The 23,926-nt window shown below is 43.3% G+C and overlaps 1 protein-coding gene across 32 annotated transcripts in view; it reads right to left on the bottom strand.

Moving 5' to 3' along the window:
• The window catches only part of LOC112259973 (receptor-type tyrosine-protein phosphatase delta), a 600,208-nt gene that overhangs the window by 52,866 nt on the left and 523,416 nt on the right, over window positions 1-23,926 (bottom strand). For 13 of the 32 annotated variants that reach the window (XM_024434700.2, XM_042328371.1, XM_042328363.1 and 10 more), the window contains 14 exons: window positions 22,290-22,559; window positions 20,676-21,257; window positions 19,936-20,081; window positions 19,674-19,818; window positions 17,595-17,900; window positions 16,543-16,736; window positions 15,097-15,123; window positions 14,175-14,292; window positions 12,770-13,357; window positions 12,206-12,306; window positions 11,747-12,003; window positions 10,583-10,676; window positions 4,075-4,284; window positions 2,693-2,853 (listed from right to left, as the gene is read on the bottom strand). In XM_024434700.2, the coding sequence (XP_024290468.1) occupies window positions 2,693-2,853; window positions 4,075-4,284; window positions 10,583-10,676; window positions 11,747-12,003; window positions 12,206-12,306; window positions 12,770-13,357; window positions 14,175-14,292; window positions 15,097-15,123; window positions 16,543-16,736; window positions 17,595-17,900; window positions 19,674-19,818; window positions 19,936-20,081; window positions 20,676-21,257; window positions 22,290-22,559 (3,199 nt within the window). The remainder of the gene's footprint in view (window positions 1-2,692; window positions 2,854-4,074; window positions 4,285-10,582; window positions 10,677-11,746; window positions 12,004-12,205; window positions 12,307-12,769; window positions 13,358-14,174; window positions 14,293-15,096; window positions 15,124-16,542; window positions 16,737-17,594; window positions 17,901-19,673; window positions 19,819-19,935; window positions 20,082-20,675; window positions 21,258-22,289; window positions 22,560-23,926) is intronic. The other 19 variants (XM_042328362.1, XM_042328373.1, XM_042328364.1 and 16 more) reach the window with 3 other exon arrangements.

Below are 23,926 nucleotides of genomic sequence, written 5' to 3'. Positions count from 1 at the left end.
AAAGCCACTTATGTTTCTTGTGATCTATAATGGGGTCTGGGACATGGGGAACCTTCACTTTCAGCTCAGATGAACATAAACAATTTTGTGACCTGTATCCAAGTGTGCATGTAGGTGTGCATCTTGCTGTGACTGATTTATACAGTTAATCAGCAATGCTGTGGGGCTATTATTTCATCCTTCCCCCCTGCCGCAACACACACAGTAACATGAATGTTGTCCTTTGCTCCTCACACAGGGCACCAATTCTACTACGTACAAATGTATCTTAACAAGTGAAACATTTCCTGGTTATGTTCCCGGAAAGCCCCGACACACTGGTGACATTGACTTAATAAACAAGTTGGTGACATTGACTTAGTAAACACATTGTCTTAGTAAACACGGTGGTGACATTGACTTAGTAAACACAGTGGTGACATTAACTTAACAAACACGGTGGTGACATTGACTTAGTGAACACGATGGTGACATTGACTTAGTGAACACGATGGTGACATTGACTTAGTGAACACGGTGGTGAAATTGACTTGGTAAACATGGTGGTGAAATTGACTTAGTGAACACAGTGGTGCCATTAACTTAGTAAACAAGCTGGTGACATTGACTTGGTAAACACAGTGGTGACATTGACTTAGTGAACACGATGGTGACATTGACTTAGTAAACACGGTGGTGACATTGACTTGGTAAACACGGTGGTGACATTGACTTGGTAAACATGGTGGTGACATTGACTTGGTAAACATGGTGGTGACATTGACTTGGTAAACGATGTATTGCATTTGTCTTCTGATCGAAGAACACAAAGGTAAGGGAATTTTATGTGGTTATTTTGGGTTTCTGTGGACGTAGAGGAGACACTGCTAATATCTGAGCGCCGACTCATAGCATAGACTAGTGAACGAATTCTGTAACGTTAAAAATAAATGTAACACAGCGGTTGTATTAAGAAGAAGTGGTGGTGACATTGACTTGGTAAACATGGTGGTGACATTGACTTGGTAAACATGGTGGTGACATTGACTTAGTAAATGCTCTGGTGACATTGACTTGGTAAACATGGTGGTGACATTGACTTAGTAAACATGGTGGTGACATTGACTTAGTAAACACGGTGGTGACATTGACTTAGTAAATGCTCTGGTGACATTGACTTGGTAAACACGGTGGTGACATTGACTTAGTAAACACGGTGGTGACATTGACTTAGTAAATGCTCTGGTGACATTGACTTGGTAAACATGGTGGTGACATTAACTTAGTAAACATGGTGGTGACATTGACTTAGTAAATGCTCTGGTGACATTGACTTGGTAAACACGGTGGTGGCATTGACTTAGTAAATGCTCTGGTGACATTGACTTGGTAATTGTCGTGTAAATCTTCCCAGGCGCAAACAGAAACCAGAGGAGGACCCCTCTACGTTGATTCCATACCTGACAGTTAGTTCTTAAATCAAATAAAATCTAATATTATTGGTCACATACACATGGTTAGCAGGTGTTATTGCGAGTGTAGTGAATTGCTTATACTTCTAGTTCCAACAGTGCAGCAATAAAAAACAAGTAATCTAACAATTCCACAACAACTACCCAAAACACACAAATCTAACCAAAGGTATGGAATAAGAATATATACATATAAATATATGGATGAGCAATGACCGAGCTGCAATAGATGGTATAAAATACAGTATATACATATTGGATGAGTAATGCAAGATATGTAAACATGCTTAAAGTGGCATTATTAATTATTAAAGGGACTAGTGATCCATTTATTTAAGTGGCCAACGATTTCAAGTCTGTATGTAGGCAGCAGCCACTCTAAGCTCTACTCGGGTGCCCCTGGCATTGAACGACCAAAACAGTCAACATGGAACATGGACAATCAAATTGTCACCTACGCCTAGAGCAAGTAAATAGCCATAGAACTCAATGATGTTTGATTGCCTTCCGATTATAGTGACATATTTAACAAATACCTATACATTCAGGGGTACTATGTTCTCGATTGCGTTGAGTGAAAAACATATCTATTGATAGACTGACTATAAGCCCAGGCTTCACTTCTCTCAAGGCTGATTCTCCCAGTAATGTGTTAATAGACTTTACAGTGCCATTCAATGTGGATGCTATGGAGACTGCTTCACTTGGCCCAAAGCAGTATTCAATCAAGGTGAAAAATATAAGAGGGAGAAGCTAGGATAGAGAGAAATGTGTCCCTGTTAAAGCACCAGGTCAACCGGGGGTCACAAAACAGGCCTGAAGCTTGGCTCTCTTGTGTATGTGTGTGGTTCTAAAGCAGCATGCACTGCCACACAGCAGATACTCTGAGCGCTCCCCTTCTACGCTTGACTGATGGACAGTGGGGGCGAACGGTCAGCTTCCGCTGGAGGTTCAGACAAAGAGCTGCTCTGATGTCTTCTGTGTATGTGTGTGTGTGTGTGTGTGTGTGTGTGTGTGTGTGTGTGTGTGTGTGTGTGTGTGTGTGTGTGTGTGTGTTTGTGTGTGTGTGTGTGTGTGTGATTGAGTGTGTCTATCTGATAGGTAGACTGTTTGTGTGACAGTGTATTTGAATGTGCTTCGTTTGACTTTGATGATGCAAGTCTCTCTCTCTCTCTCTCTCTCTCTCTCTCTCTCTCTCTCTCTCTCTCTCACTCTCTCACTTCCCTTTCTTTAGTCCTTACCTCTTGTACAGGAGGATGGCGATGACGATGCAGATGATGAAGACCACAGCGAGCACTGGGCCCACCACCCAGATAAGTCCCTCCTCCTCGTCAATGATTGGCTGGGGGTCAAGGTCAGCTGACACGACAGGGTCGGAGTAGGGGCTGGTGGCATACATGGTCTGGGAAGGAGAGGAAGGGGAGCTGTATTAGTCATCACTGTGTTATTTTATTGGGGTTCTCAGGCTACACTTTACATAAACTACTAGTGGAATAACTTATTTAATAACCACGCAATAGGCTAGTTCTAGATGCAGGTAGTGTAGAGTAGAGTAGAGAATGGGAAATTGTTTTATCACTACAATGCAGTTAGGTATCCAGGCAACAATAGGAAATATTTTTGGCTGACTCTAATGCCACTATTTCTCTGCCACCCATGACTTTGAAAACATATTCTGTGGTCCCATTTCAGACTATGTTCCTAGGTTCCTGAAGTGATATCTTATTCCTGACTGTGTAGCTTTGTAGAAAAACAACCTGCACTCTCTCACATATCTATCAACTCTCACAGCTGAGCTCCAATCAATAGACCTCAGCCCTTCTGTGAGGCCACCGCAAGTTCAAAAGTGTCCAAGTTTCAACTGTTCCTCTTCAAGTACATGTATATTCGGTCAGTCTGACTTTCACAAAGACATCAGGACAACCTGTATGCAAATGCAAATGTACAAATTCAACTATCCAAATGATATGGGCACGTTCATAATATCCGTAACATCTCTCATTTGTGATTGAGTACATTTATGCCGTTCTGAGCGGAACGAGATAAAGACTGGGGGCTTTGGGGCAAAGAAAAAGCCAATCAGTGCTGTGGTGGGCAAATTAAAGATTTCCCCCCATTTTGTCCGCTCGCCCACCTGCCATTATCATCCTCCTAGATCTGTAGTCAAGACTGGGCGGAGTCCAAGACAGACTCCCTTAAAACCCCCGAGGTCATCAAATCCATCATTCTGATGCATTTAGCCAGCTAATCATGCCCCTTTTCCTTTGATCCACACTCTCCTTCTCGTCTCTCTCTCACATACAGTAGCAGGCTCTTCTTGCCCTTTTTCAGGGACCAGGGCTCAAACGGACTTGACGTAGCACATCCAGCCAAGGGACGTGCCCCCTGCCAAGATGCAATTGATTTGGTCTTTGACGTTTAATACGCAACTTTAAACATGAGGGAAAATTATTTCTGGAAAAGGAAATCGACAGAGGGACGACTGTTGCGCCTGTCTGAATTAATTCCTTTATGGAGTGGGGTGTCTAAGAGAAGAGAAGGAAACAAAGGATGAGAGAGAGAGAGAGAGAGAGAGAGAGAGAGAGGTTTTCTTAGAAAAAAGAATAACAAGGCATATACTTACATTTTCAGAGATCTCGAGGACAGCAAGCACAAAGAAGATGTACTCTTGGCCGTTGGCGAGCTGCTTGTTTTCAAAGTCCCCATAGATCTTGGTGTCTCCCAGAGTGAACTCGGTAGGAAGGTCTTTGAAGTAGGCAGCGATGTAGGCTTTGGGCTCAGCTTGCCTCCGGAAGCGAAGGCCTCGGCTTGTTCGGTTAATCTCTTTGAGCAGCTAAAAGTGAAAAGAGTTTAGACGATGTAGCTAGACAGTCGATAAAAATGTTGTTTTGCAGTCATACACACATGGACACAAACACACACACAACTACAAATCTGTGTTTACATCCTTTCTGATTACAAAAGCTCAAACTACTGATTGCAACGGAAGAGGAAATATTCCCATTTGGATTTCATTTGTTTTATGCTGCAAGGATTTCAAGATGTGTGGATTTTCCGAAATGAGCTTCTATAATAACCGTGAATACTGTCAAACATTTCAAAATTATTTCAAGTTTTTGTTGTTGTTGAAAGGCGACAATGTTTGAAGTTCCAGTGGCATGAAATAGAATAGGAAGAGATGCCCTGCCCTGCCCTGCTCTGTGTGTGTGTGTGTGTGTGTGTGTGTGTGTGTGTGTGTGTGTGTGTGTGTGTGTGTGTGTGTGTGTGTGCATGTGCATGTATGTCTCAGCCTCCAGTATTTATGCTGCAGTAGTTTATGTGTCGGCGGGCTAGGGTCAGTCTGTTATATCTGGAGTACTTCTCCTGTCTTATCCGGTGTCCTGTGTGAATTTAAGTATGCTCTCTCTAATTCTCTCTTTCTTTCTCTCTCTCGGAGGACCAGAGCCCTAGGACCATGCCTCAGGACTACCTGGCATGAGGACTTCTTGCTGTCCCCAGTCCACCTGGCCGTGCTGCTGCTCCAGTTTCAACTGTTCTGCCTGCGGCTATGGAATCCTGACCTGTTCACTGGACGTGCTACCTGTCCCAGACATGCTGTTTTCAACTCTCTAGAGACAGCAGGAGTGGTAGAGATACTCTTAATGATCGGATATGAAAAGCCAACTGACATTCACTCCTGAGGTGCTGACTTGCTGCACCCTCGACAACTACTGTGATTATTATTATTTGACCATGCTCGTCATTTATGAACATTTGAACATCTTGGACATGTCCTGTTATAATGTCCACCCGGCACAGCCAGAAGAGGACTGGCCACCCCTCATAGCCTGGTTCCTCTCTTGGTTTCTTCCTATGTTTTGGCCTTTCCAGGGAGTTTTTCCTAGCCACCGTGCTTCTACACCTGCATTGCTTGCTGTTTGGGGTTTTAGGCTGGGTTTCTGTACAGCACTTTGAGATATCAGCTGATGTACAAAGGGCTATATAAATCAATTTGATTTGATTTGATATGTGTGTACGCATAATGCATAATCTTTAGAAGGAATGAGAGGCAAATATATGGTAAACTGACTGAATACTTGTCGATAGGTAGAGATGGACTTCATTCTCTTAATATTGTTTTGATATATTCCCATCAGACTCCCCAGACACCAGCAACCTTTTTAGAACCATCATGACCACATTGGAATGTACTTATTAAAACAGTATAATAGCAAATGCCCTGAGGCATGCTACACAATATAGGTGAGGCTACTCATTGAAAGTGCTGAGCGCACCAAATGCACTGTAAGTACCAAGCCCCTAAAGGTATCAATTCAACAACAATGAAATGGTGTTCTGTTTCTTGCTGAGCATGGGTAATTAAATACACACACACACACACACACACACACACACACACACACACACACACACACACACACACACACACACACACACACACACACACACACACACACACACAGAACACCCTTGGCTCAATTTCCTACATCCAAGAAAGTGGTGAGTCCCTGAGCAAGTGCAGTGTGTCATAACAGAAAAATTCTGCCTCAGAGCATTAGCACCAGGCTAGCCCCCATCACAAATTCCATTGTAACACTGCACTAATAGGGAGACCCGATATTATTTACCCACTAGCAACACCAGGCAACTTGATCAGAATGTGAATCAGATCATATTCGTACAATGGGAGTGTGATTGCTTAGGCAAAAAAACAAAGCCACATTTGTCTCGATCTTATGGGAAAGTGTAATGTTATGCAGGTCTACGCTCAAGTGCTATGGCTATAGGCTACATAACTAGGTCTAAGTATACCTATGTGGTTTTGGGTGCAATAACGCCAACAAAAAATGATTCAGTGTATGTAATGGTGTGAGACATCTTACTGGTTTTATGTCTGCTTGATTTATACTGAACAAAAATATAAACGCAACAAGCAACAATTTCAGTTCATATAAGGAAATCAGTCAATTGAAATACATTCATTAGGCCATAATCTATGGATTTCACATGACTGGGAATACAGATCTGTTGGTCAAAGATACCTTTAAAAGATGTTAGGGGCGTGGATCAGAAAACCAGTCAGTATCTGGTGTGACCACCATTCGCCTCATGCAGTGCGACACATCTCCTTCGAATAGTGTTGATAAGGCTGTTGATTGGCCTGTGGAATGTTATCCCACTCCTCTTCAATGGCTGTACAAAGTTGCTGTCAATCCAGAGCATCCCAAACATGGGATGGGTGACATGTCCGGTCAGTATGCAGGCCATGGAAGAACTGGGACATTTTCAGCTTTCAGGAATTGTGTACAGATCTTTGCAACATGGGTCTGTGTTAAAATATAAAGTGATGCCGGCGGATGAATGGCACGACAATGGGCCTCAGGATCTTGTCATGGTATTTCTGTGCATTCAAATTGCCATCAATAAAATGCAGTTGTGTTTGTTGTTGGTAGTTTATGCCTGCCCATACCATAACCCCACCGTCACCTTGGGGCACTCTGAAACACAACGCCATACATGTGATCTGCGGTTGTGAGTCCGGTTGGACGTACTGCCAAATTCTCAAAAATGACATTGGAGGCGGCTTATGGTAGAGAAATGAACACTCGATTCTCTGGCAACAGCTCTGGTGGACATTCCTGCAGTCAGCATGCCCATTGCAGGATCCCTCAAAACTTGAGACATCTATGGCATTGTGTTGTGTGACACAATGTCACATTTGAGAGCGGCCTTTAATTGTTCCCAGCACAAGGTGCACCTGTGTAATGTTCCTGCCGTTTAATCAGCTTCTTGATATGCAACACCTGTCAGGTGGATGGATTATCTTGGAAAAGTAGAAATGCTCACTAACAGGGATGTAAAACAAATATGTGCACAAACTTTGATAGAAATAAGCCTTTTGTGCATATGGAAAAGTTCTGGGATCTTATATTTCAGCTCATGAAACATGGGACCAACACTTTACATGTTGTGTTTATATTTTTGTTCGGTGTTTGTGGTTTAAGCCTACCCAAAAGTACACGTCGTATCAACGTGAGCCAACTTCATATCTCTCTCTCTGGAGTGCGTGAGTGTCTATCAAGTTTCTACACTGGCTTTGGCTCTGGGGGTGTTGTCACTACTCGATAATGTCTTCAATCATATCCCTTGTCAACACGGCTAAAACAAGCCACCCTTGGGAAAATTTGTGAAAAGGTGAGAGCCCAATACTGACAAACAAACCATTTCTGATGGGAGGGGGCGACTTTCTGGTAATTGGTCAAGGCGTGAGACAGATGAGACTCAGTGAAACAACATAGTTCTTCTCAAGAGATAAAGTGTTGTGTTTTTGTTTGCTCTATTTACTGAATAAGGAATAAATCATGCCCATAAGTACCTACCCACAATGACAAGTAAAGTATTAAATAGATATTCATCTATCCCTAAACCGATCTACTTGCATCAAAAGTCTAGTGACGCAAAAAGGGCTAAAACCTGTTCACACTTGGGTTGGGATAAATAATGGAACGAGAGGGAATGGAGACCATTTTATGGGCTCCTGACCAATTTATCAATTTCGTTTTGGGAGGGGGTGGCACGGATCTTAACTTTTGCTGGACATAATGTTTCCACCATCATTTCCTATGACCCAAAAGAGCTTCTGGACATCAGAACAGCTATCACTAACCTCCATTTGGACGAGGATTTTTACTTCAATCAGTCGGAGACGAAAGACATAATGATTATCGCGGACCAGGTCCAAATCCCTGACACTCGAAGGAGACAGCGTTGTGTGGGATACCTGATGAGACTCTCTGGATACCCCCCTGAAGAGTTCCATTCGAGACTATACTATCAATGTGATCTGAAGAACTGTAATATCCTATGTTTCTATGAGTCGCGGCTGAACAAGGACATGGTAAATGCGTGTCTCTTTGTTAACAACTGGTGCACAATCTCTAATGTTAAGGAAGTCTCAAGGTTCTGCTCGCCTGAGTTAGAATACCTCATGATAAACTGTAGACCAGATTATTTACAGAGAGAGTTTATCTATATTTTTCATAGCTACCTATTTACCACCACAAACCAATGCTGGCACTAAGACCGCACTTTAAAAGCTGCATAGGGCCATAAGCAAACAAGAAAATGCTCACTCAAAGGTGGGGCTCCTAGTGGCCTGTGACTTTAATGCAGGAAAATTGAAATCTGTTTTACCCTAATTTCTACCAGCGTGCAATTAGAGTCTAGATCACCTTTACTCTACACACAGAGATGCATACAAAGCTCTCCCTCACCCGCCATTCGGCAAATCTGACCATAACTCTATCCTCCTGATTCCTGCTTACAATCAAAAAATTAAACAGGAAGTACTAGAGACACGCTCAATACGTAAGTCGTCCAACGAAACGGATGTTAAGCTACAGGACTGTTTCGCTAGCACAGACTGGAATATGTTCCGGGATTCATCCGATGGCATTGAGGAGTTTACCACATTAGTAACCGTCATCAATAATAAGTGCATCTATGACATTGTCTCCACAGTGACTGTACGTACATATCCCAACCAGAAGCCACGGATTACAGGCAACATATGCACTGAGCTAAAGGCCAGAGCTGCTTTCATGTAGCTGGACTCTAATCCTGACACGTATAAGAAATCCTGCTACACCCTCTGATTAACCATCAAACAGGCAAAGCGACAATACAGGACCAAAATCAAATCCTACTACACCAGCTCTGACAGTCGTTGGATGTGGTAGGGCTAGCATACTATCACAGATTACAAAGGGAAACCCAACCACAAGGTGTCCAGTGACTCAAGCCTACCAGATGAGCTAAATACCTTCTTTTGGCACTTCAAGGCTAGCAACACTGAACTATGCATGAGGGCACCAGCTGTTGTGTTCACGCTCTCCGTAGCCCATGCGAATAAGTCCTTTAAACAGGTTAACATTCACAAGGCCGCAGGGCCAGATGGATTACCAGGACACATACTCAGAGCATGCGCTCACAAGCTGGCAAGTGTCTTCACTGTATGTTCAGACTCTCCCTGACCCAGTCCGTAATACCAACATGTTTCAAGCAGACCACCATAGTCCCTGTGCCCAAAAATGCCAAGGTAACCTGTCTAAATGACTATCACCCCATAGAACTCACATATGTAGCCATGACATTCTTTGAAAGGCTGGTCATGGCTCATATCAACACCATCATCGCAGACACCCTGGAATCCACTCCAATTCACATACCGCCCCAGCACTGTCCGTTCTCAGATGGGAAAGGGCTGTGTGGAGTGCAATAGAGATTGCGTCATCTGTGGATCTATGACAAATATTGGCAGTATGACAAATAACATTTGATTTTATTTAATCAATTGCAGACACTGGATTTCTGAATCGTGCTTTTGGAAGTGCATTGTACTGTACAGCAGCATGTCCTGGATAGAGGGAGTTCAAACACACTTCCGGAAGCTCTATCTGGAGACCTACTTACTGCAATTGATTGAATGCCATCCTCAGTATCTTATGACTGTTATGAATGTTTTACATGCATTAGGTAGGTGGGTTTGTGGTGTGCTGAAGACCATTAACATAACTGAGAGATGGTCTATATGCGAATGACGCATCACAAAGAACACACACATTTCACGGTTTGCAGGCTACGCCAGCTTATCCCCAAATGTACCTAAGGATACACAGAGTACAAAAGCTTCAGATATACGTAGACTGGCTAAATATAAAAGTTGTCAAGTACTTTGTGCATAAGCAGTGTGCTACCTTTCCCTTGAATAAGAACACAGAGGCTTGATGCAACTCTTCAGGTAATTACCGTTGAGAGGGAGAGGGGGTGGGAAGGGGCGGTTGTGTTGCAGTGCACTTGATGACTACTCCATGTTCTACCTATTTCCCATTTGAATAATTCTCTCTGCAGCTATTTGCGTCAATCAACGAGCCCCATCCCCAGGTTTCCCCACCCCATCCTCTCGTATCTGCAGAGTTAGAGTCGAGTTCTTCCCACCACCTTTTTTTTAGTAAGACTTGGGTTGAAGTCGATTCCATTGCAAGTCAGTAAATATTGAGATTCCACAATTGAATGTTAATGTTTAATAAGGACTTTTTGACAGATTTTTTGGACCATTTTGTGGTACCTACCTCTTCTAGATTCATTTCATCTGGACTGTCCCAGGGTTTGAGATATTTTCCTGTGCGCTGTTTCTTCAGAGGCACCACCACTATGTAGTATCCTCTGGAAATGGGAGGAAAAGCAAGAAAACAACTGAATGACAAGGTATTTCAAGCTCTTCAAGGTCAAAGGTCATTGTCAGTTCACTCCATAAGATGTTTACAATACACCATTGTATTGTAAACAAAACAAACCAAGATCAAAGCTTTGAGCTTCATACACAAAAATGTATAGCGTCCCTGAGGAGCCTTATCCTGTAGGTGTAACAGGGTAGGAGGCGTGGAGGACAAGAGACAAAGATGACAAATGATCGCGCCATTAGCTAGTTACGCTAGCCCGTTATCATCAGAGAAGTCGGCGCACTGTTTTACCCGCGGGCTAATTAGTACGCCTCCGTGAGAGTGAGAAGAGGAGCTGGAATTAGAGGGATTTTCAACCCTCCATTGGGGCGACAAGGGAGATAAAGGCCTCTACCATATTTTTTTCAGGGCTTCTCCAGGCTGGGCACGGTGCTAGCTAGCGTTAGCCAGGAAGGCAGTGTGGTAGGCTGATGGGAAGCTAATTAGCTTAAGCACTGGCATAGGGGAGAGTGGGCTTGAGTGCGTCCAGCAAGATCAAAACCCTAGATTGGTTTGAAGTGCCAGATCTGCGCATTGGTCTTTTGACAACCCAGAGCTTAGTTGGAAAGGCTGGAAGAGACATTACAAGGCTTAATACTGGGGAGTGGGTTAAATTGGATGGGAGAATTCATTGTGTCATCTTCTCTGTGATGAACAGAGAATAATAAAAACAGGCTTCATACAATGCAATTAATGTAATATACAGGGTACACTACAGAAAGTGATGACCTCTTCAGTGCTGACCTTTCAAACAGCATTCAAAAATAAAGTGCCACAAAATCTGGCAGTGTCAAATCTTGCCCCTTTCACTTATTGAGAGGAAAAATAAGCTTAAATGGTATCCTGCTGATATAATTGAACCCAAAGACGAGCTCAAGGTAAATAAATGGATTAGGGCAGCCACCGAGGCAATTGAATTAAGTAAATTCAAATTAGGCTAAATAGCCAGCTCTATAAATACAAGTCTGCAATTATCCATTAGCATTAGCGTTAGTTTTAATCCCCGCCACTCACCTGACTTTCTCTGAAGTCTGGACTGAGGGCAGCTCCACAGAGACCATGCCATCCAAGTTGGTCTTGCCAATCAGGTAGGGCTTGGTGCGCAGGATGTCCGGGGCGGTCATGGTGGAGACGCGGTGCTGGAGACCGCCGGCGCTGTTGCCCCGGTTGGTCAGCAGGAAGGAGTACTGCGTCCCGGCCTGCAGACCCGTGATAAGCTTCTGAGTGAGCTTGCCATCCACCTCCACGCTCTGGCCATTGTCATAGAGGATCTGGATTTGCAATGGTAGGAGAGTGTGTGTGAATGTTGAGGAGATACACTAATCCAACATATGAGGTCTGTTTAGTCAGGGAAATGTCCGGACTTGTTGAGATATTTATGTGACTACTATATTTTTGGCTCATGTCACTTGATATTTTCTGGATCCTCGACCATTCTTATTAAAATATGGAAGATAATCAAAAAACTCTTACTGTGAAGGGCTGAGCTGCGTTATAGTTGTCTGGGATCTCCCAGGTGAGGAGCACAGATGTCTTCATGGCAGCTTTCACATGAAAGTTTTTTGCAAACACTGCTAAAAGAAAGGGGGAGCAGATGATTTAGACACAAAACAAACATAACCCTCCTTAAAGGATTCCAGAGCAATAAACCTCTTACCTGAACATGTTTCTCTTTACAAGCAGTCTGAAACCAGCACTAGTGTGGTCTTAGCAGGGTTACAGTGCTGCCATCTTACCTTTGCTTTCTTTTATCTTACCTTTTTATTAACAGGAGCCCTTTATAATCTACAGACTCACCTTTGGCTTAGCTGACAACACATGGGACACATATACTTACTCCACCTGTTCATGATATCTTTCTTTCTTATTGGGTGGGAGGGCTATGTATACATACAGCAGATTTTTTGACCAATCATGAGATCAGTAATCCCATTTGTTCTTCTGCCACTAAAGCTTGACGAGGTGGTTGCTGTTGATGGTGGTTGTGGAGTGAAGTTGGATTGGGGGGCGGGAGGGGGAATTGGGGTGGGGTCCTACCTTGATCCAAGGGCTGTGTCCTGAACTGGACACTGGGACTATAGGGGCCGGAGCCCTTGCTGGTGAAGGCACACATTTTGATATCGTAAGTGGTGTCAGCCTTGAGGCCGTCCAGGGTGATGGTGGACTCTGGGGCGGTGATGAAGAGTTCTGAGGGACTCCGAGGGCTATTTATGTCCTTATACTGCAGGGCGTACTTCACGATAATGCCGTTGCGCTCCGCCAGTAACAGGGGATTCCAATTCACCTGAATGGTGGTGGTAGTGCCGCCCTCGGCCGCAATGCTTTGTGGGAAGCCGCTAGGCACATCTTCAGGAGTGTTGATCTCTTTTACTGTCTCCTCGCCAAAGCCCACCTTGTTGCGGGCAGACAAGCGGAATGTGTATGATGCCCCCTTGTGGATCTCTTTGGTGGTGTAGTGGTTCTCGCGCTCAGGGAACTCGATGATGGTCAGGGGGTCGACATCTTTGCGGCCAAAGCGAAGGCGGTAGCCCTGCAGGGGGCCGTGGGTTAACGTCGGAGGGTGCCACTGGAGGAGGGCAGTGCCCATGTTGGTAGGGCTGACCATGAGTCGTGGTTTTTCAGGTACTAAGAGACAAAATAACAAATTCAATACAAATTCAATACAAATACCGACAGACATTATGACAATTTTGAGAGGATGATGACAACCCAATAACAACCCAAGCCATAATCCCTGACATAGCAGAATCTGATCTCCTTTCCAACTCAACAGTGTTAAGGGTTACCACTGGCTGATGTTGTTATGTGTAAAGTGTTAAGCCACCAAGAGAGCAGTATATAGCTAACACCCTGTTTGCATAAATGCTAATGCTGTTTGCTTTGATACCTACCAATATGGCCTCCCTTTTAAGCATTTACTGAGTAAAGGCTCCCATCCTCTCCCCAACACACACACACACACACACACACTAGCCATCTGTATCTGTACGCCAGGCAGGTGCGGCATGAAAGGCTTTTCAGACGGATTAGACGACAGCGCAATTATGTCTCACACACACAGCAAAGTATTTCTGAATTGCCATTTGGATTCTGTCATGCTGCTCTCTCAAAAGAAACCAATGAGAGCTGAACAGACCATTGGGCTGCCTTCAATTTGTAAGTATTTTTCTTTCCCCATTTCCCCACCTCATTTTTTCATTAGTTCCTTAACCCCTGTGAGCATTCCAATGTCAGAATGGGGGGGTGAGTGGAATTACAATTGTTGTTATAATTGAGGTGGCAATTAGCCACATTCACACTTTAATAGCCGTGGGCGGAAAGGTATGCTTAGCACCATTTTTTGGGGCTTCCTTTCACTGGTTGCAATTTCACAGCTTTCTACAGGACAAATGCATTTTTTGATGATCACAGGGTACATTAACAGCGGTGACAGGTCCCTTACCTGCGCCAGTGGTGGTGATCAGCTTGGGCTTGCTGCGAGCGCCGTCTCCCTTTGTCGTGTAGGCTGCCATGGCAACCGAGTACGTGCTCTCAGCCTGCAGCTCTGAGATGACCATTTCCTGTAGAAGAATAGCGATTTGTATTTGTTTTACTCTTGCTTGAGATTTTACTGCAATTTGGGCATAAGAGGGGGAGTGATGAGGGATGTTGTGTAATATTAAGATCATTATACAAAGGACCAAACTAATGTACATTTGTGTACATGAATTTATGCTGTAACTCATTGATTCAGAGGACATACATTATCTCACAGATATTATCTCACTAAATAGCAAATAACTGACAATGATCATGGTTGGTAAAAAGACGGTCCTGTTATATAGTATTTAAAACTATAGCCTAGTTGCCATATCATCCTTCGCTCCATGCATACAATCTGGACTGGTGGACCATAAACCTAAAGTTTCATTAGTCGTATGTACAGGATACACATGGTATACATTGTCCAAAGAAATGCTTACTTGCACCCCAAGCATTGGAAAGGAGAGGGTGTAAGTAGTGCAGTACCAATGGTACCTTATTATCATCTTATGAATTGTGATGTGCTCGGCTCTGCAATAAACTAGGTTCCCCAATCAAAAAGCTTGTTTATTATAATCAACACCGCTAAGAAACTATGTATAGCCTCGTAATATTGAATATGGATTCCTGTTAGTCATGCCATTCCACTTCAATTTACAAGTACAAAACAAGTTGTGTATGTTTTGTCTTTTTGTCTTAGCGGGATTCAGAGGAGTCAGGAGGTGATGTGAGGTTCATAACAATCAAAACCAAGGGGAGGTCATGAACAGAGGAGACAGAGCATGCAGGGGAATGAAGGAGGAACGGGATTAACAGTGTATCAGGTCTCTGTATCTACTCACATGTTCAGTTGAGTCATCATATTCCCACTGATTACGATTTGAGATGAGTGGAAACAAGAAACAAAACAAAGACTAAGTACAGAGTCACCGGTCACTAGTAAGATAGTAGAGACAAGAGAGAGTTGTTGAGTAGTTGCCACAGACAAGACACATACTGTATATCATACTGACTGATGATTTTACCCTTAAGAGATGTCATTCACTGACCCCCAATAAGTTCTTGATTATGTCAGTTCCATTGAATTTACAGATGTGTGATCCACTGGATCTAAATTAAGGCCCCAAAGCTCCTGTGATTGTCTCAACCAGATATTGAGAGTAACATAGGAGGAGTCACATACTGTGTAGGTCTATTTATAGACATGTGTAGACAATGTGTATTTTATCATAGATATACTCAATGGGTTTCAAAAGGTCCTGAGAACAATTATACTGAACAAAAATATAAACGTGTTGATCCCATGTTTCATGAGCTGAAATAAAATATCCCAGAAATGTTCCATACGCACAACAAGCTTATTTCACACAACGTTTGTGCACAAATTTGTTTACATCCCTGTTAGTGAGCATTTCTAATTTGCCAAGGTAATCCATCCACCTTAACAGGTGTGACATGTCAAGAAGCTGATTAAACAGCATGATCATTACACAGGTGCTCCTTGTGCTGGGGACAACGTAAGGTAACTCTAAAATGTGCAGCTTTGTCACACATCACAATGCCACAGATGTCTCAAGTTTTGAGGGAGTGTGCAATTGGCATGCTGACTGCAGGAATGTCCACAGAGCTGTTGCCAGCTAATTCAATGAAAGTTCCTCTACCATAAACTGTCTCCAACATCATTTTAGAGAATTTGACAGTACGTCCAACTGGCCTCACAACCGCAGACCACATGTAACCATGCCAGCCTAGGACCTCCACATCTGGCTTCTTCACCTACGGGATCGTCTGAGACCTGCCACCCAAAAAGCTGATGAAACTGAGGAGTATTTCGGTCTATAATAAAGCCCTTTTCGACAGGAAAAACTCTGATTGGCTGGGCCTGGCTCCGCAGTGGGTGGACCTGGATCCCAAATGCGTGGGCATATGCCCTCCTAGGGCCACCCATGGCTGTGCTCCTGCCCAGTCATGTGAAATCCATAGATTAGTGCCTAATGAATTTATTTCAGTTGACGGATTTCCTTATATGAACTGTAACTCAGTAAAATTGTTGAAATTGTTGCATGTTTCGTTAATATTTTTGTTCAGTATTATGTGTTATAAGGTTTAACCATATCATAAAAATGTGTGGTTTTAACATCACTTTATACTGCTTAGTAGCATATCCTTTATGAAATTTTACCCTGGCAGGTGTGACTCTTATCCTCTGCTATCCTTGTGTCAACTAACATCTCAAGGCGAGAGGATGTGCGAGTTTGGAGAGGGAAGTGGAGGAGGAGGGTGCTTACCTGCGCATCCTCGATCAAGATGTCCTTGATGCCTGGCTGTCCCATGGGTTCCCCATTAACCATCCTGACATAGTGCACCTGGTACCCTCGAATCTGCCCGTGCTGCTTGGTGGGCATCGGCGAGCGCCAGATCACTTTAATTGATGTGGAGTTGACAGCCTCCACCTCGACTTTACGAGGTGGGCCGCTGGGAACTGGAGGAACACCATGGGATAAAAGAAAGAAGGTCAAGATTATAGAGGACCCCTTCTCCCCGTTTTAATTCCTGTCCAACTCCAAAGAGCAAAATGCTGAGGTGAAAAAATCTAGAAAAGGGGAGCGAGCATACTGCAACAAGCACTGTATGACATCAATATTTCAACAACGGCACGGGAAAAGAAAAACAAACCCAAAAACAGGTCTGACAACTGACCTAATCTTGAAACATCAAAAAAATGGAAGTAGTGGATTAAAAACATGGAATAAAAATGTGTTTGTCAAAATAGAAAAAAGCCAAAGGGAATGCTTCAAAAGTTTGAAGCACCCTGCAAGAATTTTGGCTATGAAGCGTGAAGAAAAAATGAAATTGAAAAAAATATTGTTGTTTTAGGCCGTTAAAAATATACCTTCCAAAGTGTGTCCTTTCCACTGTCCATAACTTGCCATTCAGTCAAGTTTATAAAAAAAAGTTTGAACTAAAAGTTTTTTTCTCATAAAAAAGTTTTTTAAATGACAGTTTGGGACTGGAAGTCAAAAGGCCTGAAGTGCTTCCGTGCAGGAGAAAAATGCCATACCATATGTTGAAATTGAGTAAAAGCATAAAAGAATAAAGGCTGAAAAATACTGACAAAAAGTTAATTGAGATTTACAAAAAAGTCAGTCGCAGTCTGTTTAGTAAAAAAAACAAAGTTGCATGAGAGTTAGGAGTCAGCTTTGTTAGAAACAGGAGGAAGAAGCAGGGAGGGACGCTAGGTCAGAGGGACTGTAGATGCTGTTAGACAGTATCTAAAGGGGGTAAGAGGTTAGAGGGTGGACTGGATTTGCAACAGGGCAGCGGTTTCAGAAAAACATACCATCCTCCTCGGTGCGAATAAGTTGTGGTAAACTTTCAGGTCCTTCACCGACATCTGTGTGAGCAGTCACTGTCACACGGTATTCGGTCCATTTTTCCATGTTTTCCAAGAGGTACTGGGCGCTTTCGGGAGGGATGTCGGATATTTGTCGGATGGTGGTGTCCTCCCCTTCAGTGGCAGCGTATTGGATGGCATACTTGGTTATGATCCCATTCTGTAACTCCGTAGGGGGCGGCCGCCAACTTACCAGGATATTGGTGGAGCTGGGGCTAGAGCACTTCACATCCTGAGGTGGGGCTGAGGGCTCTGATTGGAGGAGTGGATTTGAGGACGAGCAGGGTTTTGTTTGATTGGATCAACCATTTCAGTTGGGGTGTTGTTTTATTTTGTTTGTTTCGAGGGGTTTCACAGGTAGGTTGAAGTTTTTTGGGGTTGGGATGATGGTGGTGGAAACGTACAAACAATTAAAAAAAAGGGAAGGGGAAAATAAATATGACACAAAATGAGGACAAACCACAAGGACTGAAACAATGTTTGCAAAGAAATGGTATCAAAGGTCAATGAGGTTTCCCAAATTAACATGAGACAAAAGGCAAAGACAAAAGACTAACACTTTTTAAAACAAGGTCAACTCAATAAATAAAATCACACACACTGAGGATGTATGGATGGGGTTGTCATGAGATAATAGAACACCTTCAAAATAGGTAACCTACCTTTGTAAATAATACCTTACATATTCTTTTCTAAAAGCTGTTATCAGTCTAGGGCTTCATATCTTGGATTTATAAGCATGACTAAAACTCACATTTAATATAAACATATCCAATTACTGCTCAGTAAAATTTCACTGGATCACATAAAATCCAAATAAAATCAAACAAATATCAAACATTGGGCAAGCAGTTACCACGAATCCAAAAACATAAAGGTTGATGCTTCAACTCTAGCAAAGTGTAAAAAGTTGTATTGGTCACCAACCTTTCCGAAGCCTGTTGGTTTGTGGTAAAAGCCTGACTGTACAGCAGAGAACTTCCCAAGGAGATATGAATGACTTTTCAAAGTCTCAATGCAGACATCTTTTCTTGGTACCTCCCATCGAGTTTGGACTTTTTGAACTTAATACCTACCTGTTCTCTGTTATCTTTTTTGTCTTACACAGACCTCGGGTTTATTTCAAATATCTAAATACACTATGTTTTTGTCCTTAGCTTTCAGTTTGGTGCCTTGACAAATTGGTCAATACTTTAGTAATTTCAATAAACCTGAGGGCTTATTGTGTGTAAAATAAGGTAATTCTCTATCGTCAGTGATACTACTTGCTTTTGAGCTTTCTACAGTATTTGTAGTCTATCCAATTTTGTATTTTATTCTTTTGTTAAGGGGTTGGCATCACCAATGATTAATTATACTGAGAAAGGGAAACTCCACTGACCTCCAGATAAAAGGTGCAGAATTGTATTTCCATAGAAAGCTCAGTCTCAATACGCAAATATTCTGACGTGGCTGACACACAAAGTCAAGAGACAAGGTTTTTAATAGTGGGATAACATGCCCTTCCCCTAATCAAAACTGTCAGACAGTCAGACAAAGAGAAAATTGAAATTGAAATGAATAATTCACATATCTATTATTGGCCTTAGTTGGGATGTTTTGCACATCAAAGGTGTTGAAGAGGAGTAGCTTCTGTAGAAAGTGTGACCTTGTCAGTTGACTTCACAGGAGAGCCCTGGTGAACGCTGTCCATGCAGCTATTTGAAAGTGAATAGGTGCATGGTCAGGTTCCAAACACCCCGTTTCAGCTCCAATCGCTGCAGAACTTGTCAATTTTCAAAGTCACCCACCTCTTTTGATTACATACATTTTTGTATTAAAAGTCATTCACCTGTTTCAATTACATTTACTTTGTATCATGTCATGAACATGTTTTTGGCAAAAGGTTGTGGAATTAGCATTTGCAATTCTAAATTGGCAAAGGTAGATGCGTTTGAAAATTGATTTGATTTTTCTCTCTCCAAGGTGTTTCCACATCCAGTGGTAATCTGTCTGGCCAGAGATTAGATATGGAAGAGGACCTACGTGTTTGAGGGGTTTCTGCAGAGATCTCGTTGGTGTAGGCTCCGATACCATGCTTACTGCGCGCGGCTAGCTGGAAAGTATAAGTAGTGAAGGGTTTCAAGTCCTTCAGCAGGTATGTGGTGGTTGGTTCAAAGCTGATTCGTTTCTGTTGAGATAATGGTATGTCATCAGATCAGAACATTAAGAAAAAGGTATACCATTGGGTGTAAGATACATTGGGCCAGTATAGCTAGCCATATATTTGATATGAGAAACCAGTTACCTCCTCCTTGTCATCCCCCTTCTTGTACAGAAGTTCATATCCCATGATTTGATTGTCTTGTCCGGTCTGTGCAGGGGCTATCCACGATAGTAGTATGCTTGTTTCGGATTTGGCTTCCCCTTTGAAGTCGGTCGGTTGAGAGGGGACTGGGAAAGCAATACAAATACACATTTGGTCCACTACACCAATGCTACTCATTGTCACTTCCATCGTACCTCTGCTAAAACATATTTGACGAGTGCTGCTGCTGGTCCTGCTGTGGCTACTTTTACTAATAATAACGTTGGTAGTAACCTGTTATTAATACATGATTTCTATTACCTGTCATTGCTAATATTGCTTTATATATTTGAATGAAGTAAACAAGGCCCCGATCTTGTTTATTAAACTGTGATTTCTGTCATTCAGACTGGCAAATTAAAAAGGAAATTGTTTGGCACTCAAGAGCCAAAAGAGATTTCAAGTGTTTACAGCTGTGGTCAAAGATGAGGAGACTTTTATCTGACTAACAGGACAGAGTGAGTGAAGTGTTTTCCCAGAAAGACACTTAGCTGTCGAATTAGCCTGTTGATACTCTCCATTGCAGAGTTGGTTGATGTGCTTGTTTACTCATAACTCAAACACTGCAGAGCTTCAGCTCCTACAATAATGTATAGACTAGCTCACATACAGTTAATGCTATTGTCCATGCTTTGGTCCAAACAAAATCACACAAAAAGCCGGCTACACACAGATCTTACCCCCCGTCTTGGCAATGATCTGGAGATCTGCAGACAGAGGTCCATCGCCCACCGATGTGTAGGCCAGGACCTTAATGTAATAGGTCTTGTTAGGGATGAGGCCTTGAATAGTGAGGAAGTTTGACCCACGCACTATCTGCTTCTCCCACAAGTTGACGTGCTGGGCAGAGTCCATGGTGTAGTACACACGGTAGCCCATAATCTGCCCATTGGCCTCCTCTGGTTCGTCCCAGTGGATGATGGCTGTGGTGGCACTGAGCATACGACCCCTGACCTGCCTGGGCGCCGTGCTAGGTGCCTGCTCGGCCGTCTTGGCTTCGATGCCATCGCTGGGCGGCCCACGCCCGATGTTGTTCACCGCCACCACTCGGAACTCGTAGTCCGAGTAGGGACTGAGGCCGCCCACGCTGTATCGAGTGGTGGCCACGCCGTCGATCTCCTTGTATGTGTCCTCTGAGATCTTGGACTTGTGCTGGATGATGTAGTAGGAGACTGGCTCAGGGTTGCCTGAGTCCCATGTCAGCGTGATGCTGGTGGCCGTGCGCTCCGTCACCAAGGGAATGCCGGGCGGCTTGGGCAGTGCTGGAATAACAAACAAATACGATATGATTTAAAATATGCATGCTCAATATACATGGTTAATCTACACATGACTATAATGTACAAATAACAGTTGTGGGCCAAACACTAGGCTAAATTCCTGTGGAATAACACCGCTATTTATTTGTTATAAAGAAGAGAATACTGGTAACTTATTGGGGACTTATCCAAGGAAAACGGGATATCCTCACGTGAAACTTATAATAAATAACAATAGACAGAAGCCTTGAACATTTCATATGAATTCCTCAGGCATTATCACATTTCCACGAATAGGCTGGCTGTGCAACGATAACAATAATAGCATTCCTACCCTTCATACTGTAGATTTATTTTCAGACTGTACATTATAAAAGGTCAAATTTGTTTTAACCTTGCCTTACTTATTAGTATGCCACATCAGTGCATTAAAACAATATTTGAACTATTGTAAAACTGATAAAGGGCCAAAAGTCCTGGAAGCCTCCCAAGTACAACAAAAGACATGCTTTTCTCTGCTGTTACACCGGTGGCATGAATTGAAAGACATGAGAGCGATGGATTGTCGTTATATGCCACCTCTAATGTAGAATCTGGAATCTCTCTCTCTAGTATGCAGCGGAGGAGATATGATTACACTCCGATAAGAACCCTGCCTTCTGAGAAGACCAAACAATACCCACTGTGCACGCACGCACGCACACACACACAGAGTTCTTTAGCTGTCATCAGGTTGAACCCTTTTGGGTTCCATGTAGAACCCTCCATGGAAGTGTGGAAGGGTTCTACATGGAACCCCAAACGGTTCTACCTGTAACCAACATAACATGGGTTCTTCAAAATGTTCTCTCACGGGGGCAGTCAAAGAAAACACTAGAGCTTTGGTGTTTAACTCCCCTGGTTGAAAGATAACCCTTTCACTGATTCTCAATCTAGCATCTAATGCACTGAGGCTGATGTCAACACATCCCAGGCTTTAGGAACCCTCCTTCTGAGGCCAACAAAACATGACAGGAAGAAGTAAACGGGTGCTACCTTTCACCGTGATCTGCGCCACCGCCTCAATAACCCCGAGAGTGGACATGGCTACGCAGGTATAGTTGTTAGACTGGCGGACGTCAGTGAGCTCCAAAACGTTTCGCCCTATGGGCATGTCGTCCTCGGGCGTCAGGTCTTCGGCTCCCAGCATCCATTTGACGTAGGGCATGGGGGAGCCCACAGCCACACAGGTGATGTTGACGCTGCCTCCAGGCATGATCTCATTGTCCGTAGGCGGGATGGAGAACCGCGGGGGCACCCGGCGCACTACAGAAGACAGAGGGTAGGGGTAACAACTCATACAAGCTGCACAAGGCCAAGGTTTCCCATCAACGGCCGAGAAAAAAAGAAACTCATAAGTTATATACAAGGACAACAAATATATTTACAACTTGCCAGAAATGTTGCTTTTATATCTAATGTAATATATTTAGACATGGATCTTTTATTCTGTGATGGTTGGATGGAGAGTAAAACACACAGTTTCACACACAACTCGGTCCAGGCCTAGCAGGGATCAGTGATGGGACTAGCTACGGACTAACAATCACAAACACCATGCATAAATGATACCATTCATACAGATATAAAGAGAACAGCACAGAGGAACTGGAGGGTCGACAGCATGCCAGAGTGAAGTGATCAAGAGAACAACTTCAATGCTGCGTTCTTCCAGTTGATGTGGCGTAAATGTGCCGCGTCACATTCTCACATCACACATACAGATGCTCCGTGGTGGGGACACATCCAACTATGGTACAAGTACATGGAATATGGTGCAACTCTGCTTCTCAGATCAAAAAAGTGGATACACGTTCCAAAATAGAAACTAAAACCAAATCAAAATTTGAAACCGATCCAAAAACAAATTGATTGAAAATAAATGATGCAGCACTATGCACATGGAAAGATACAAGGCCGGGCCTGTCGTGGGGGCTTGGGCTCTCTGTCATGCAAATGGGAAGATACAAGGCCGGGCCTGTCGTGGGGGCTTGGGCTCTCTGTCATGCACACAAGCACATAGCTGGCTTGGAAAGGCAACCATGGTTGGGAATGGGAAGGAGAGAAGAGGATTGAGAGGGAAAATAAATACTAACACAGACATACAAAAAACAGATATCAAACATGGGGAGGGTGCCTAGGGTTAGGCTGGCAGCTTTGGGTTGCACGGAAATAAACACAACTGGCTATTATTAAGGTAGAGTTGCCAGGGCAGGACGAATGGACAGCGTCACTGAACAGATATGGGGAGGTGCTACAGTGTGACAGGAGAGGACAGGGAGAGGCAAAGGAGTCATCTTAACACAAATCACAATGTTTTCTGAGGTTTGACTTCGTTAGTTAACCACACATGATTCAAACACACCACATAAGGTAAGAGGATTTAAGGGACAGTGACTGGAGAAGGGGTAGAAAAATACAGGAACTGGGTTTGGATTTTAATACATTTCTAAGGAGGAATGATATTAAAGGATCGAAGTCAGTGTTACTGCTTATAGTACTCAGAATGAATAAAGGCCCCAATAGACCAATCTCCTTGGATACTCGGAGACGTAATGGTGGGAGTATTTGGGGAATGTTGTTTGCTCTTCCATGCGCCTTGGAAAGATGAATCACTCTGGTGCTTTGGCGGT

The sequence above is a fragment of the Oncorhynchus tshawytscha genome, linkage group LG10, assembly GCF_018296145.1.
Source record: "Oncorhynchus tshawytscha isolate Ot180627B linkage group LG10, Otsh_v2.0, whole genome shotgun sequence".
In the NCBI taxonomy this organism is placed as follows: domain Eukaryota; kingdom Metazoa; phylum Chordata; class Actinopteri; order Salmoniformes; family Salmonidae; genus Oncorhynchus; species Oncorhynchus tshawytscha.
The sequence above is the reverse complement of the archived record's forward strand: the minus strand, read 5'-3'. Positions and strand labels throughout refer to the sequence as shown.